The sequence below is a fragment of the Ambystoma mexicanum genome, chromosome 1q, assembly GCF_040938575.1.
Source record: "Ambystoma mexicanum isolate Mex_15411 chromosome 1q, UKY_AmexF1_1, whole genome shotgun sequence".
NCBI classification, from domain to species: domain Eukaryota; kingdom Metazoa; phylum Chordata; class Amphibia; order Caudata; family Ambystomatidae; genus Ambystoma; species Ambystoma mexicanum.
The window spans coordinates 791,002,140-791,017,984 of record NC_090922.1 but is presented as its reverse complement, the minus strand read 5'-3'; the positions used below and the strand labels follow the sequence as shown (position 1 = coordinate 791,017,984).

At 46.8% G+C, this 15,845-nt stretch overlaps 1 protein-coding gene across 4 annotated transcripts in view; it reads left to right on the top strand.

Moving 5' to 3' along the window:
• Positions 1–15,845, top strand: part of TPR (translocated promoter region, nuclear basket protein) — a 2,097,972-nt gene that overhangs the window by 833,454 nt on the left and 1,248,673 nt on the right. For all 4 annotated transcript variants that reach the window (XM_069641376.1, XM_069641377.1, XM_069641375.1 and 1 more), the window contains exon 25: positions 9,238–9,441. In XM_069641376.1, coding sequence (XP_069497477.1) covers positions 9,238–9,441 — 204 coding nt within the window. The remainder of the gene's footprint in view (positions 1–9,237; positions 9,442–15,845) is intronic.

Here is a 15,845-nt window from a genome sequence, read left to right as displayed (position 1 = left end):
CCCGAGAGCGCCACGGGCCATCGGGTAAGAAGGCATCATCTTCGTCGCCGAAAGTCCGTGTGACTCATGGATCGGCGCCATTGACGCCATTATCGACGCTGATAAAAGAGAAAACCATGGCTACTTCACAGCCCATGGTTATGCCCAGAGCCTCCAGCACGACGCTGAGAACGTCGTTGACATCCTCGAGCAGGATCCCGATAATCTCTAGTTCCTCGAGGCCTCTTCCAGTTTTCTCCGCCTTTCTCGGGGCCTTCGAATGCCTTTCACATCGGCGTTGACGACATCGACTTTTTCTCGCCCAATGACCAGTTTGGCTCCTTCTGCGTTAGAAATGGGTTTTTCCACCATTTCCGAGGTCAGAGTACCCCAGATTATCTTCAATCTATGAAGAAGGGAAGGATTCTGATCAAGAAAGACCCTTCGGGCTGCAGAGGCCCACACCACCTGTTTCAGAGGATTTTACCTCTGAGGAAAGAAGGTTGAAAGACCTACAGGAATCTTTACATAAGGCAAGTGGGTTGGACACTTCCCCTGAAGTGGAATTTGTCAAAGCAGACCCAGGGGAACATGCCGAAACCCCCTATACAACCCTGATGTCAAGAATTATTGAATTCATGGGTTGGTCTGCGCCTTCACCTGTTTCAACAGGATGACCTTACAGACATACTAGATAAAGGTCCACAGGAGGATCCTGTGGTCCCTTTCCATACAGCTTTACAAAGGAAAATTTCATCCAATTGGGAAACTCCTGAGGTTATCCCTGCAGTCAATAAAAAATTGTCAGCCAAGTATAGGGTAACTGCGGCTGACCCTGAATATTTATCAAAACACCCGACTCCAGAGATCCTGGTGGTTCAAGCGGCAACTTCATCAAGCAGCAGATCCACTTAGCCTACTGGCCCACAGGACAGAGATGACAAAAGGTACGATTCTATGGCAAAAAAGTCTTCTCTGCTTGTAGTATGGCGTTGAAGTCCATCAACGCCACTTGTACGCTCGCCAGGTTCAGTCACATACTCTGGGAGTTTGCTTCATCAGTGGCTGACTGCATACCGGAAGGACATGAAAGGGAAGCATTCCTTAACATCATTAAAGATGGCATTGATTCCGCTGACAGTATCAGCAGGGCCATGGCGCCAAGTACTACAATCCGCAGGCATGCGTGGTTACGAAAGTCTGGCTTTGCTCCAGATGTACAGGCCAGACTTTTGAATATGCCCTTTGACGGCTCTTCTTTATTCGGTAAAAAGGCTGATGACAGTCTGGAAAACTTGCAACATCTAAAGCAGCAAAATCTTTAGGAGCTGCAATCCGCGGAACTCCTTTTCGCCCCTCAGGAACCTTTGGGAGAGGAAAGTCCTTTCACTATTATTCTGCATTCGGGAAAGGCAGAGGACAGCGGCTCAAAGAGGCCAAAGGAGATCCACCTGAGGTGGACGAGTCAAAAGTACTAAGGCCGCAGCAGCAGCAGGTGCCTCTTCACCCTCGGCATCTGCATCAGCCGCCCCCAAACCACTCTGAGGTCTTTCCACACAATACCTGTAGGGGGCAGGTTAACTCACCATCTGACGGAAAGGCAGGCTATTACGTCAGATGCTTGGGCATTGGAGACAGTTGCCCAAGGTTACTGCCTACCCTTTCTGTGCATCCCTCATTCATCCACCGGAGCACAGCTCTCTAAAAGTTCTAGATCCGCTCCTCTTGCAGGAAATTGTAGACCTGCTAGAGAAAGGTGCCTTAGAACCGGTACCTGTAGCGGAGAGGAACAAGGGCTGGTACTCCCCCCTACTTTCTCATACTGAAGGACGGAGGTCTGAGACCCATCTTGGACTTACGAGAATTGAACAAGTTCCTCAGGAAGGACAAGTTCAAGATGGTAACTCTCTCTCAGATCCTTCAGGCCCTCCTGATCCAGGACTGACTGGTATCTCTGGACCTCCAGGATGCTTATTTCCATGTGCCAATCCATCTCAAACATAGGAAATACCTGAGGTTCGCAATTGGCGGCTCATCAATTTAGATTTCTGCCATTTGGGCTGACCTTCGCCCCGAGGGTCTTCATTAAGCTCATGTCGGTAGTAGCTGCAAGTCTAAGGAGGGAAGGGATCCACATATACCCCTATCTGGACAACTGGCTGATCAGAGCTGCATCTTCGGAACAAGCTCAGATCCAGCTAGATTATATCTGCCACTTCCTTCACAAACTGGGCTTCTCCCTCAATTTAAGGAAGTCACAGATGATACCATCAGAGACTCCAGTTCATCGGCGCGGTCCTGGACACTTCCCTGGGAAAAGCCTCGCCAGCAGAGGTGAGGGCTCAATATATTCTGCAGATGGTCAACAAGTTTCAAAATGCCCAACATCTCCCAGCCCTTGACTTTTTGAGGTTGCTAGGCCTCATGGCATCCTGCATCTTCCTTGTGCCAGAGGCTCGCCTGAAAATGAGATCTCTCCAGTGGGCACTAAGAACCCAGTGGTCACAATGCTCAGGAAGAATGACAGTTCTCCTCCGGATTCCGGACGGGGTAGCCCACGACCTTCAATGGTGGGCCTATCCAGAGAACATCTTGAAAGGAACTGTTTTGGCAACCATGGCTGGAGATAACCGTAGTCAGACACCTCACTCGGTCGTTGGTCTCCATCGGAGTGCAGACTACACATCAACCTATTAGAGCTGAGAGCGATCAGACTAGCGCTGAAAGCTTTCCTGCCATCAGTACAGGGGAGAAATGTCCTGATAATGACGGAAAATACGGTGGCCATGCACTACCTCAACAAAAGAGGAGGCGTAGGGTCACTGCCACTGTGCAGAGAGGCAATGCAGCTCTGGTTTTGGGCAATTCAGGAAGGAATCTCCCTATCGGCAGTCCACCTAGCCGGAGAGAACTTGACAGCGGATGCTCTGAGTAGGCCGAGCAGAGTCTCCCATGAGTGGGAGCTAGCTCAGGAAGTCCTTCAAGAGATCTTCGCCCTTTGGGGAACCCCTTAGGTGGATCTGTTTGCCACCAGTACCAACAGGAAGTGTGATCTTTTCTGTTCAAGGGAATTTCCCCCGAGAGGAGCTCTAGAGGACGCGTTCGTAGTGGACTGGGAGTTTCCACCGGTCCCTGTTATTCCTCAAATGATCAGGAGGTTGAGAAGATTCCAGAAAACCATGATCCTAATAGCCCCGGACTGGGCCAGGTGAAGGTGGTACCTGGAGCTTCTGGATATGTCCATCTGCCCTCCAATCCGTCTTCCACTCAAAGAGAACCTTCTCTCGCAGAAGGGAGGACAGGTTCTCCATCCAGACATAAGAACCCTCAACCTTCACGCTTGGCTTCTGAAAGGTTGAGGTACAAGGATTGGGACCTTCCTGATGACATCATGAAGGTGTTGCTTTCGGCCAGCAACAATGTCTTTATACTGCTGCCGTTGGAACAAATTTTGCAGCTGGTGTAGAGAGGACACTATCGACCCTTTTTCATGCGGTACACCAACAGTGTTATCGTTTCTACTCTACTTGGCAAACTCAGGCCTTCAAGTTGGCACTGTAAAAGGATATCTCGCGGCGCTATCAATCTTCAAGCGCACTGCGGAGAAACCATCGTATTTCAAACTACCCTTAGTAATACAATTTCTCAAGGGATTAACTAATGTTTATCCTCCAAGACCATTCCAAGTTCCCTTATGGGAGTTAAATTTAGTCATACATTTCCTAATGGGTACTCCCTTCGAACCACTCCACTCTTGTTCGCTGAGATTTCTCACTCTTAAAACTGTCCTATTAGCACTAACATCTTTTAGGAGGGTGAGCGAATTGCAAGCTCTATCTTGTAAAACCCTCTCATACAATTTCCCAGAAGGACACAGTTGTCCTACAGGTGAAGCCTAATTTCCTCCCAAAGGTGGTTTCTGAATTTCACATCACTCAGAAAATTACCTTACCTTCGTTCTACCCTCCTCCCCATCCGGGGAAAGAGGAAGAAAGACTACATAGGCTGGAGCCAAGGCGAGCTCTGAGCTTTTACATCAGCAGACTGGCTAGGATTAGGCAAGCAGACCAACGGTTTGTAGGCTCCTCAGGTCACAAGTTGGGACTACCCATAACAAAACAGACCATTTCCAGGTGGATTATTTTGGCCATTTTGGAATGTTACAAACTGGCAGGGAAAGAGCCTCCTCAAAATCTTATGGCTCATTCAACCAGGGGTATCGCAGCCTCTTTGGCCCTTTAGAGAGGGGTACCGGTCAGAGACACATGTGCGGCTGCCACATGGTCATCCGCACATACATTCACAAGATTTTACAACCTGGATTCCTCCGCTAGTCAAGAGACCAGATTTGGCAAAGCCGTATTACATTCGGTTCATTCCTAAAAGGGATACATGACATTCTTGTTCCCACCTCCAATTACATGCCACTGCTATGGGAGTCTATCTAAGATAAGGAATACGTCGGAGGACGCAATCCCTTCGAAGAACAAGTTACTTCTTACCTGGTAACGTTCTTCCGATGGGTTGTTCCTCCGACGTATTCCTTATCGCCCCTCCCATCCATCCGCGCAGTAATACTTCCCTTGTGGTTGCAGCTCACGCTCCTTCAAGGTCAATAGCCAATTCATGCAAGACTTATCTTATGCTACAAAACGGAACTGAGCAACGGACGCCGCGTGTGGCTATTTATGGGCATGGTGACGTCGGCGCCGATACGGTGGCTGTCGAGGGACACCAACTTGGCGGACGTCGACACACAGCGCCCTCTACAGAGGAAAAATTTCCGAGGCCAGCAAGCTGGAGACGAATTATCTAAGATAAGGAATACGTCGGAGGAACATCCCATCGAAAGGACGTTACCAGGTAAGAAGTAACTTGTTCTATCTCCGGAATAGGCAGTTTACCAGTGATACTTTTCAGAAGTGGGGAATACAATTCTAGTTTAAGTAAGAACTCTAGGCTATCGGTAGTTCTAGTTAACCTATATACGTTTCAGAGGGTCAGTAAGCAACTGTACTCTTAAGACTTTTTTAGATGAGCACTAAGTAGATCAGGGGGAAACAAAGCGAATGGTTCATTTTAAGAATGGCAGTATGCCATTCATGGTGAGTAAGCCCTATTGGTAAGCTTTCACACGTATTCAGTTTCAGAATAATCAAACCATACTTAGTTACTAAGAGTGAAACAGTACAAAGTAAGCAACTTGTATACTTTTTAGAGGCGTAATAAGCAGCTCAAAGGTAAATACTTCAGGATACTTTAACGTATTTTGTTGAATCAAAGTTACACACTTAAAAGTAAAGACTTTTCAGCAATTGTAATTTTCCAGCCAGTGGGCCTATCTTTTAAAGCCTTTCCCTATTCTAGGGCATGAGTTATCTCCGAGGAAGTAGAGGGACCCTAGTGGTCTCGGAATCGGCTGTAGGCATGTCAGCATAGGGTTCAGATGCAGTAAAGTCAGTTCCAAAGGATATCTCGTTGAACCAGGCCTCACGGTTAGTAGAAGGTGTTTAGGGACTTCGAAGACTGCTCCCTCGGTGCGTTCCAGCGCTGGGCCTTGGAAAACGGTAGGGTCAAATTCCCAAACAAATCACTCACTCAGCCCCACTGCACCAACTCGTGAGATGGTATTACACAAGCCAACACAGTACCTTAGCACAGAAGAGCAGCTGGACGGACACCATCACGATGCAGCAGCACAAATCCCAGTCCTTGGAATCTTGGGCTGTTGACGAAAGGAACAGACACTAATGGGAAATTGCTGCAACAGTCAACGGAAGAGGTTTCCAACAGCGCATTCTTCAAGGCTTTTTGTGGCTCTGTAGTTTTGGCCCCCTTACAGGAACCACATTACGAATGAACGTCGCTGATCGGAATTTTCTTCACTCACTTGGTTCAGCACGCTGGTGAGGGGGACTTCAGAGATTCGACTCGTCTCTGGAGGTCCAGCAGGAGTCTACAAAGGTTTCAGCTGGAATCTGACTTAGGAAGACCTGTCACAGCATTCTGGCAAGAGGTACCTTGATATTGGTGTTTGCAGCCATGCAAGGTCGCAGCACGTCGAGGGATGGCTCGTTTTGCAGTTCATCTCAATACTAGCAAGTCTTCCCAGCCTCTGGGCAGGGGTTGTCCTCTTCAGCACCCTCACGTCACTTGACTGGAAGGGATACAACAGCTTTCAGTTACACTGCAGGCTCTCCTGTAACTGAAATCGGTTACATCTGTTGTTTCTACATCTTCCTCTTTAGATTCAGCTCCAGTGGTCGACTTGTCTTCAGCTTCCAAAATCAGACACTTATCCAGAAATCCAAGCACAACTTATGCAAACTCTCCTTGCATTTTACAGAAAGGGGTGGCTGGCTTTCCGATCAGGACAGCCAGCTCCCCTGTAGGAACTGGTTACTTTCATGCACATGAAGATAAAGGGCTGCAGAGTTTCGGCTCCTCCCTTGCGTCCTGTCTTCAGACACTCTGGAGCCTCAGCGGGAAACACAAATGGTTCCCGCCGAAAGAGAACTGTAAAAAGGACCGCCCCCTCCTAGGATGGCAGAGGAAGACCCATGAAACAAGCACTCTCGAAATGGCAACAGAATGGTGACCCTCCTGTGCATTAACACAGCTGATTTGACAGCCTTCGAGTAATAACTAAGAAGCCATTAAGGTACAAACGATGCCACCAGCCATTAGCTTGCCATTGTAACACAAATGTTACATGCTATCCCCGTTCTCACTGACCTATCATCTCCCCCGCACTCCACATAAGGTGTTGCATATAAAAAGTAAAGGGGCTGGAAATCCCACTTTACCCTTGTGAACAATAGTTCACCCAAGGTATATTAAGAGAAGTGAAAAAATAAGCCCAAAGTTAACCCAGCAACACTGCACATAAGATGCTGTGTGCTGCCATAGTAAAATGCATACAGCCCAAACGTTATAGGGAACTATACATCCAAGCCTATATTATGGAGGGACATAAAGGTCACCCATAAAAAGAGTAAAAGGGTGAGCGGGAAAAGATTTGCACTCACCCAGGAGCATGTAAAATAATCACCAAGCCCACCAAAAAGGTATGGGGTTGACACAGGTAAGGAAGATTTGTCATAGCTATAACCATCTTAACCAACACCGACATACCCTCCATACCAACTAATGCCAAGAGGCTGGTTGGGGCACATCAATAATATTTACGCCCATTATCACGCCTCTTGATTAGTGCTAATCGGGGAAAATAGACCAAACATAATGGCCCTTCACAGCTAGGTTTCTCAACCTCGCAATGGCTTCTGATATTTAGCTAGTGACGTTGTTCTGGTTCCCATCACTTTGAGCAGAAGTCTTGGGAAGCTCCAAGCTCCATATGAGGGGGACCATTTAGATGGTAGCTGTCTGAGCTTTCTGCTCTACTGTTTTTCAGATTTGCACTTCAATCAGGATGTTTACCAACTTGATTTTTGTATCCTCCTTTGAATCTAGAGGAGAGTCTACACTCTAGATGTTTTTGGGGCGTTTGAGATTTTCTTATCCATAACTGAATCTTTGATATTGGATGGTCCTTTCCATGTCAATGTCTCGGCAAGGCTTCAATGTTCTGGTCGATCATCTCTTCAAGCTTGACATTTTTTAAGATCCTGCTGGACTTGCAGGTCTATTAACTTGTTTTCCTACTCGACCTAAGAGAAATGCACTCAACCCATGATGACTGGTAACAACTCTACCTCTGCATTCTGTAAAATTATGAATTTCATCATAAACCCACTTCATGTTGGGCACACAGCTGTCACCTAGAACCAGCTATGCACAATGAAGCTTTTATTTGACATTTCCTGCAAACAGCTTGTTTGGCTGCAGCTTGAACTCAAAACATTCTTGCCCATTAAAAACACTTCCTTGAATTCTTTAAAGGCTGTTATGCGCATTCTGGTCTCAGCACCCAGGAGGCTGCCAATCACAATGTGGGTAAAATAGGGCCTTGGGCTACACTTGTATTAGTCCCCACTGTAGCAGACTATTTCCCTGGTAGGGAACATTTCAAAAGTAGCAATCTAGGTTTACCTGTCTTGATTAATTTGTATTCACTCTGGCTGACCACATCTGCTGCACCGTTAACTGCTTGGTACCGGTAAGTCTGTTCAGAAGTAATTTTTAGTCTGTGGACTGGAAGTACCGCAGTTAGTTTTGAAAGTATCCTTTCCTGCCTTTTTGTTTTCGTACTATTTCTAGCATTGTAACAATTATTTTGAGTAGCGTGCTCAAAATATTGGGACGGTACGAGTCAGTTTACCATCTCCATGATCACATCCTAGGCTCCACAGCAAGCACAAAAGCAGGAAGAGAAGTTCTCCATTTCCTTGTGGAAGAGGTCAGGCAGCCTGGGCCTAAGCAGCAAAGCATGTCTTAGGCATGTCATTGCCGATGTCTTGCCTGTTGCCCATAACTAGAAGTGAGGGTAAAAGAGAGACTGGAGGGATGCAGCAACTGTTGTCCTGTATGGGAGAAGCTGAGAGTGAGGTCTGGAGAACTGTAAACTGCAAAGCTGGCGTATGCAGAGAAGGGGGGCAGCAAAGTGACCCGCATGATGACGAGCAGGCTGACAAAGCTGCGTGTGTTGAGGGAGAACTGGAGTCTCTCCACAATGCTGGGGCACTACGCTGTGCAGTCAGAACTAGGAGATAGCAGACCTGCAAGGCCAAAGAACTGTAATGAAGTTGAAGAAATTGAATCTTGAAAGAAAGCATGGTTGCAAGGACGTTGTAAGAATCGTTCTAAGAGACACCAAAAAGAACATAGTAATGCCAACCTTGAAAAATTGTGCCACCTGCTGCAGCTTGAGAGCAAAGGGGCCTAGAATTGCTGAGAAAGTGGTTGATCTCTGGCTACAACAGTCCTTATTAGAGTTCGATCACCTGCGCCTATTGCTAATCGTTACTCATGTAATCATGGTATTTGTCCTTCTAGTTACCAGATTAGGCTACACAGGTTTTCAGATAAAAATGCTTCTAGATGAACTATTAAATGATGGGCACATTTGTAAATTGTGAAACATTGAAACAACATCTTGTGACTGGGTGCCAGCTGCCACTTTAGAAACCTAGTAAATAAAATGGTAATTTTTACTTTAGTGACCTAGCAGCATTGAAGTGGAATACTTTGTTTTGTTTTGGCTCATGTTTACTTAGCATTTGTTTGACAGAACTATAGTGATGTTGACTGTACTTAATTAAATGTATTGATGCTTTCTTCTTGTATGAATGATTACAGGCGAAGATAGCTTCCGAAGCACAAAACAAGTATGAAAGAGAGCTCATGCTTCATGCTGCAGACGTTGAAGTTCTGCGGGCAGTGAAAGATCAGGTTGACAAGAACAATTCTGTGTGTCAGAAGCTGGAAGATAAGGCACAGAAAGCAGAATCTCAGCTGGTGGAGATCAAAGCATCTTTAGAAGAACGTGAAAGAATTCTAAAGGTAACTTAAGTAGTGGCACGCATGGGAGGGATGGTCAAATGGTATAAAGTTAAAGGAGCCCCTCTCCTGCAACTTCTCCTTTTATTTCAGCAACTTTGGATCCACACTATAAAGCTATTAGATGCTAGCTAGAACTTGCTTATGCAATTTAGCCAACTTGTTTATTCTGGCAGCCCACCAACATTACCCAACACCACTAAAAGACCAAGTCTCTCTTCTGTAAATTGGCAATACTGTTTTAAGAGAAAGGTACACCCAACGCTCTGAGGGCCCCAGGTCTTTATTTCCTTGCCTTTTCATGGTTAATTGAGCTTTTCTCTGGAGAAAAGTAATCGGAAGACTCATGAGGGTGTTGATGTATAATGTGAACTTGGCCTGTCAGGGAGGATTCGCCATATTACCTAGGTTAATTCTGACAGCTCTGTAAAGTTCATGACTGGTTGGTGGAAGGCACCAGATTTATAGATTAAGCCTACTGGCTCTCGAACATTCCAATAACATTGTGTACTTGCATCATGCTTTGGTCTTCCACATCTGTGCCAGAGCTTGGAAATGGCAGGTAGCAGAAGGTGTTCTCCCTAGCTCAACAGTTTGACGGCCAGCTACAGAGACTTCCCTGCTTGCACACAGTGGTGGACATGGAAGAGTCTCTTACAAGGTCCTTTGCTGCCATTTCCCTGTGCAGGGTCAGTATTGGATCTGACCAGATAGGAATGCAATGATTGGTGTTACACTTCCCAGCCTAAAGACGTGGAACAGACGTACTCTGGTTGATTGGCAGCCTCAAGCGATTAGGTGACAGGTAAGTTTGAATGGATGTACAACTGCTTGGAGGCGCAGCTCCCTCTGTCACCAATTAAGTGCAATGGATGATTGGTGTAATTGCTTGATTTGCCTTGTGATTCATGCCTGAAAGCCTAGCAAGACTTTGAGGTCCTGCTTAATGTGAGCTTTGCTGGCGTGCAAGCCCTCTCGAAGACCTTTCTGTAGGGGAAGCATGTTAGAAAATATTATTTTTCTGCTTTACTCCCATAGACCTATGGGACACTGTTTCAGTTTGCTTTGTTTTGATCCCTGACCTGGCTTTATGGACTTAAAGTTTAAGTCTTTATTTCTATTGCTATTTGCTCATTCTTATGGTAAATCCAACTAGTCCCTAATATCAGCGCTGAGACTTTCTCCCTTTGTAAATTCTTGTACTACAATTGCACAAATCACCTTACAGTGAAGTGCAGTTAGGAGACTGGTGTCAGCAGTAATATTTTTACACTTTTTTTTAAATATATTTTACTCATGCACTTTTGCATGCATCTCAAATGGCTACTAAAAAGTAGGTAGCACCCTAAAATGGCAATGCCATAATTTTTTATGTTTGTGATTTGGCCGTATTCTTTGTCCTCCTTCCTGCCTTCTCAGGTCAGGAATTGCGTTATATCAAAATCCCTATCCTTGAGGAAGCTGTGGCCTTTCGTAGGCTAAGGGAGCGGTTAGTGTGGCCAGAGGAAGTGGCTCTGCCTGTTTTGTGCAGGTCCTTACCATTGGTCGCTTGGGTAGGCTACCTGGCCAAATCTTGGATAAATGGAAGCCTCCTGCAGCTGTTCATCAGACCGTCATCTGAGCCAAGTGTTAAGATGGATTTCTAAAGTCAGTCCTGGTGGGAAGACATTAGGAGGCCACTCTAGTTATGTTAAAGAGGGAAGACTGGGGTTAGCCAAAACCCAAGCAAAGGTAGTGAGGAAGGCTTTGTCTCAAGTAAATTGTGGGTGGTCTAGGGCTACACAGACAACCCACAAAGCAACATTTTAGACAGTCAATGTACATAAATGCAGTAATTGGCCTGTTAAAAACACAGTAGAAGCTGAAAATCAGTCAAGTAGTCACATATATACATTCACCAGTAGGTGCAATGGAAAGGCATCATCATCAATTTACCAGTTAGAAATGGGAGTAGCCAAATGCAGGAATAAAGTTCCCTCGATCTTAAGAAGTCCAGCCCTAAAATGTATGGAGCCCAGTGCCCAAAAGTTACAGGTTCCTTTTAATTTCTCCAGGGAAAGTATTTCGGAAAAGATGTAGTGGACTGGTGGCTTTTCAAACGTTTTTTCAAAGTGCAGTAAGCATTTTCACAAATTTGGCCACGTTTGCCTCTGTATCCCAGTCCTAAGGTTAGCCCTAGGGTAGGCTACTTGATTCAGGTTTGACGACCAATGATCAGGCCAGAGGCAGTTACGAGACAAGGGGCTTTGTGCCCAATGTTGTCCTGTAGAAGACTGGGAGGGCGAAACAGTTAGGTTTACTTATCTACAGACTCCAATCCTTCCAGGTGACAATGAGCGTTGCCTGGAATTAGCTGGGGACACAATGTACTGTCATTTTTTCAGGTAAGAGGCCCAGGGGATCGCTGTTGTAAAGGCTATTTTAGGTGTCTGAAAAGCTTCCAGGAAGAGCCAAAAAAGAGCTATGCAGGACAGACCCCCTTAAAACACCTCACAGGACTGATGAAGCTGTATTCTCGTGACCGTCACCACGGTCATACAGCGACAGGCGATCCTTCAGTGACCAACACAAAAACAACTCCTGCACAACCTCCATTGAAGATTGGAAGCTGAAAATTCAGGAGCAGGTGACGTATAGCACAAGCTGAGGACCTGCCAAGTTCCAAGGCTGAACTCTGAATGGCTACTGCTGCAGCGAGGTATCCCAGGAGGGAGCTCATCAGTCCACTGGGCAGTCCAGGGACCCCTGAGGGCTCTGTGGACACGGATCCTTGAGCAGGGGTCAAGACTAGTTGGTCCCACTAGTGCAAGGGTCGAAGCACCCACAAGGGCCTTCTGATATCAGGCAGAGGAGCAGTGCTTTACCAGGCAATCACTGGAGTTTATGCTGGTCAGCTACAGGAGCTGTCCTCTGATCATCAGGGAGCTGCTCTTGAGAATCTTGGCTCCAAACTCGATCTTTAGAATAGCTGCAGGAGTCGTCTTTCATCTAGAATTGAGCTGGCAGCAAGTCAAAGCCCACCAATGGTAAGGATCTGCAACAAACAGCCAGAGGTTGTCCAATCATCGATCAGTATTTGAACACTAACATACCAAAGCAAGTGAGAGAACATATTAAATATCACAATTAAACTAATTGGAGAAGTAATATGTAAGGAAGAAGGTCCATAACCTTATTATTGTAAGGTTCTACACTTTAGTCCGTAACATTGTTAATTATGATGACTTTGTCTTTTTGACAGTCGCAGTTGTATGCACAGTTCCCAAGCATTTTTGAAGAAATTTCGACTTCTGTTTGCGTTGATTCCTCCAATTCGACGAGAGGCTTCGGCCTACCCCAAGCTTCAGCCTTGCTGTAGGGAGAGTGAGGGGGACTGATAATCTGTTAGAAAATGCATCCTTTAACTTTCTTTCTACACTGCTTTTTCGGTTACATTTAACAATGGAGAGAACTCCTTTTCACTTCAGTCTTCCTTGCAACAGAGTTCCTGTCGAAAGGCACTCTTCGAGTGTGCATCCACTGCCTTCCCGAGGCAATCCAGAGGGGCATTTTGTATGTTTAAGCACAAAACACTTGAAGACGCACCAAATAGTTTGCGGCCCATGCTATGGCTGCAGAGTCTGAGACCTCTATCGGCACCTTCGAATCAGACCAAGAAGGCCAAGGCAGCTCAGTTATGGAGGCTGAAGATATTAGGAAGGAGCCCACCGGCTCCCACGTCGGGCCCCATCCCTGAAAGGCAGAGGCGGCACGCTATTTGGAACACTCCTGGCAACACACGCACGTGCAGAGGCATAACAAACAACCCGGATGCGTAGCAGGAAGGTTGAATGCTGGCGAAAGGCACCTCGCGGCCTACCATCCACAAGCCTGCGTTTAGTGCAATGTGAAAAACTAAAACAGGCGCCAGTTGATGTGCACTTATCATTCGACAAGTGTTTTGCGATCGTCGAAAACAATCTCATAAAACACTTTCTGGTAAAGGAAAACTCATAGAAACGTCTCAGGGAATCAACAAGGACATGCCATCTGTCCCACGATAGGTACCAGAAAATTCTTGAGCTACCTCCACATTCACTTCAGAAATAGAGACCAAGGGAAGGCCTAGAAGCAATTATGTTCGCACTGCTATTTGCCCCTAACGTACATAGTGTGAGAAGACCACTTTTCGAGGACTCTGTGGATAACATTTCTAATATGTCAAGTTTATGAAACTTTACCCAGTAAAACAAAAACCCTTGCTTTTGAAATGTTACAAACATCAGCCTTCTTCTGCACATACCATTATTGACATTACTGAACAGCCTCATCATGACACACAAGTCTCTCAGGATTCCACTTTCCATCAAGGTGAGCAAGATCAGGACACATGGTATGATGACCCCCTTGTTCCCATGGAATATGACAGATGATCCAGACATCACCATTCTGATTGATGATCAGCTCTTGTTTTACTACCTTCTGAAAAGGGGTGCTAACAATTTTATTATCCAAACTCGGGGAAACGGTGTAACACTGATTTTTGTGTACAAGATTTTAAATGAGGAAAGCAATCGGCCAAGCTATTCCTCTTGTCCAGCATGGGTTTTGGCATGGATTCACATGTTGATGAATATTCCCATGTCAGGCATCCTTGGTAAAAGGAAACTGTTTAACTTTCACTTACAAACTATAGTTCTCCTCTAAACCAATCTGAGCTCTGGCTCATACTGCCCCCAGCTAATTACTGCCCTCTCACTTAGCCCCTTCTCTGGCAGCCATCTTCAGATTTTTACTGCACGTTCAAGCTTTGGGAGTCCTTATGTTTTGCTCCGTGAGTTATTCTACTTTTTCGTGCTTTTTCTATTTTTTTGTCACAGAGCCTCTGTGCTCTTTCTCTCCACCAACCATCAAGCAGGGTTCAGTTTGTTGGTGAATTTCAGCACCCCTCAAGGGCAAGAAGTTTCATCAAAGATTTCAGAAGGCCATCGGATCTACTCTTCACTCGGGACCCAATGTTGGAGGAGAAGGATGGAAGCTCCCTTTTCAAGTTCTGCTCCAGCTGCGGACTGCGGAACATGTTTGTCGAGGACAAACGCCTACAGTGCCTCTGTCTCCATCTGGATCACAGGGAAGCGGATTGTGAAATCTTCCTCGGGTTCTCCAAGCGAACCATGAAGGATAGTCTCAGTAGACTGGCGATGTGGCTCAGTGCCAAGCCCTCTACCCTGTGCAGCAAGCAAGGGCATGCCTCACCCATGACCGGCGGATCCGAGGAAAGGGTTTTAAGTCCTTTGAGCGTGCTCCATTCATGGGGGCCCAAGACAAGGCCAAGCACTGTCTGTTTCCGTCGGGGTTGCCGCGCAAGCGGGTCCAGCAACAGGCAGGGCGCGTTAATCCTCACCATCCACCTTTAATCTTCAGCCATCACACCAGCTCTTCTTCGAAGAGGAAATCGGCTAACCTGGCGAAGCTGTGGGAAAGGCCTGAGATGACTAAGTGCAAGAAAAAGCGACAGACCTGCCCCAGAAGGCTCAGGTGAAGTCGTCCTTCACGATAGAGTTGGTGGCGGCGGCCCTATCGTAGGCCAAAGGGGCTGACCCCATCAAGGTATCTCCGGCAGCCCCAGTGTCCCTGCCCCTGAGGCTGGAGTCCTCGGCTGGGCTGGTGGAGAAGACACCGTAAAAAGAATGCCACTCTAAGCCCAAAACCGACCCCTCAGGATGCAAAAAAAGGGGTGGGGGGAGGATGCCTCGGGACAGAAGATACTCCAGTGAACAGGTATTGCTTCCTCAGATGAGAACCACCTGTTTTCTAGACGCACAATCCGGGAGGACATCGGTGACGACGGCGGAAACGCAGAGGCACACGACCGACTACGTCAGAAATGCAGATGATAGTGCAGGGCCCAGTAAGCCCGCGCTCCGACTCGGATGTATTGCTAGACATCCTTTCGACCTTACACACCCTGGTATCGGAGATTCAGAAAACCGCTGCATCAACCTCTACACAAGCACTGCAGACACAGGGACAGACAAGGCGGCTACGGACGACTACTTCTTCACGGCTGGGGTTTGCCGCAGCTAAGGGCTTCTCCCCGGACGAGGTGGGGCCTTTCCATGCCATGGTCGCCAGGGTGTCCAAACTTTCAACTGACACCAGAAAAGACCAAGAAGGAAGGTTTCCTCTACCAATTGTGCAAGGCCTAGAGGAAGGCCCTCATCGCAGTGCCTCTCCTTGATGTTTGGGAGGAAGGCTTAGCTTTGAAGAATCTGGCTACCGCCCCGCCAAGAGATTAGGCTGGAGAAAATGTACGGGGTGCCGGAGTCAGCACCCAAGTGCCTACAATCTCTGCCTTCCCCAGTCTCATTGGTTTCGACGGCAGCGAGGAAGAAGTAGTCTAACCCCTTGTCTTCATCCTCTATCCT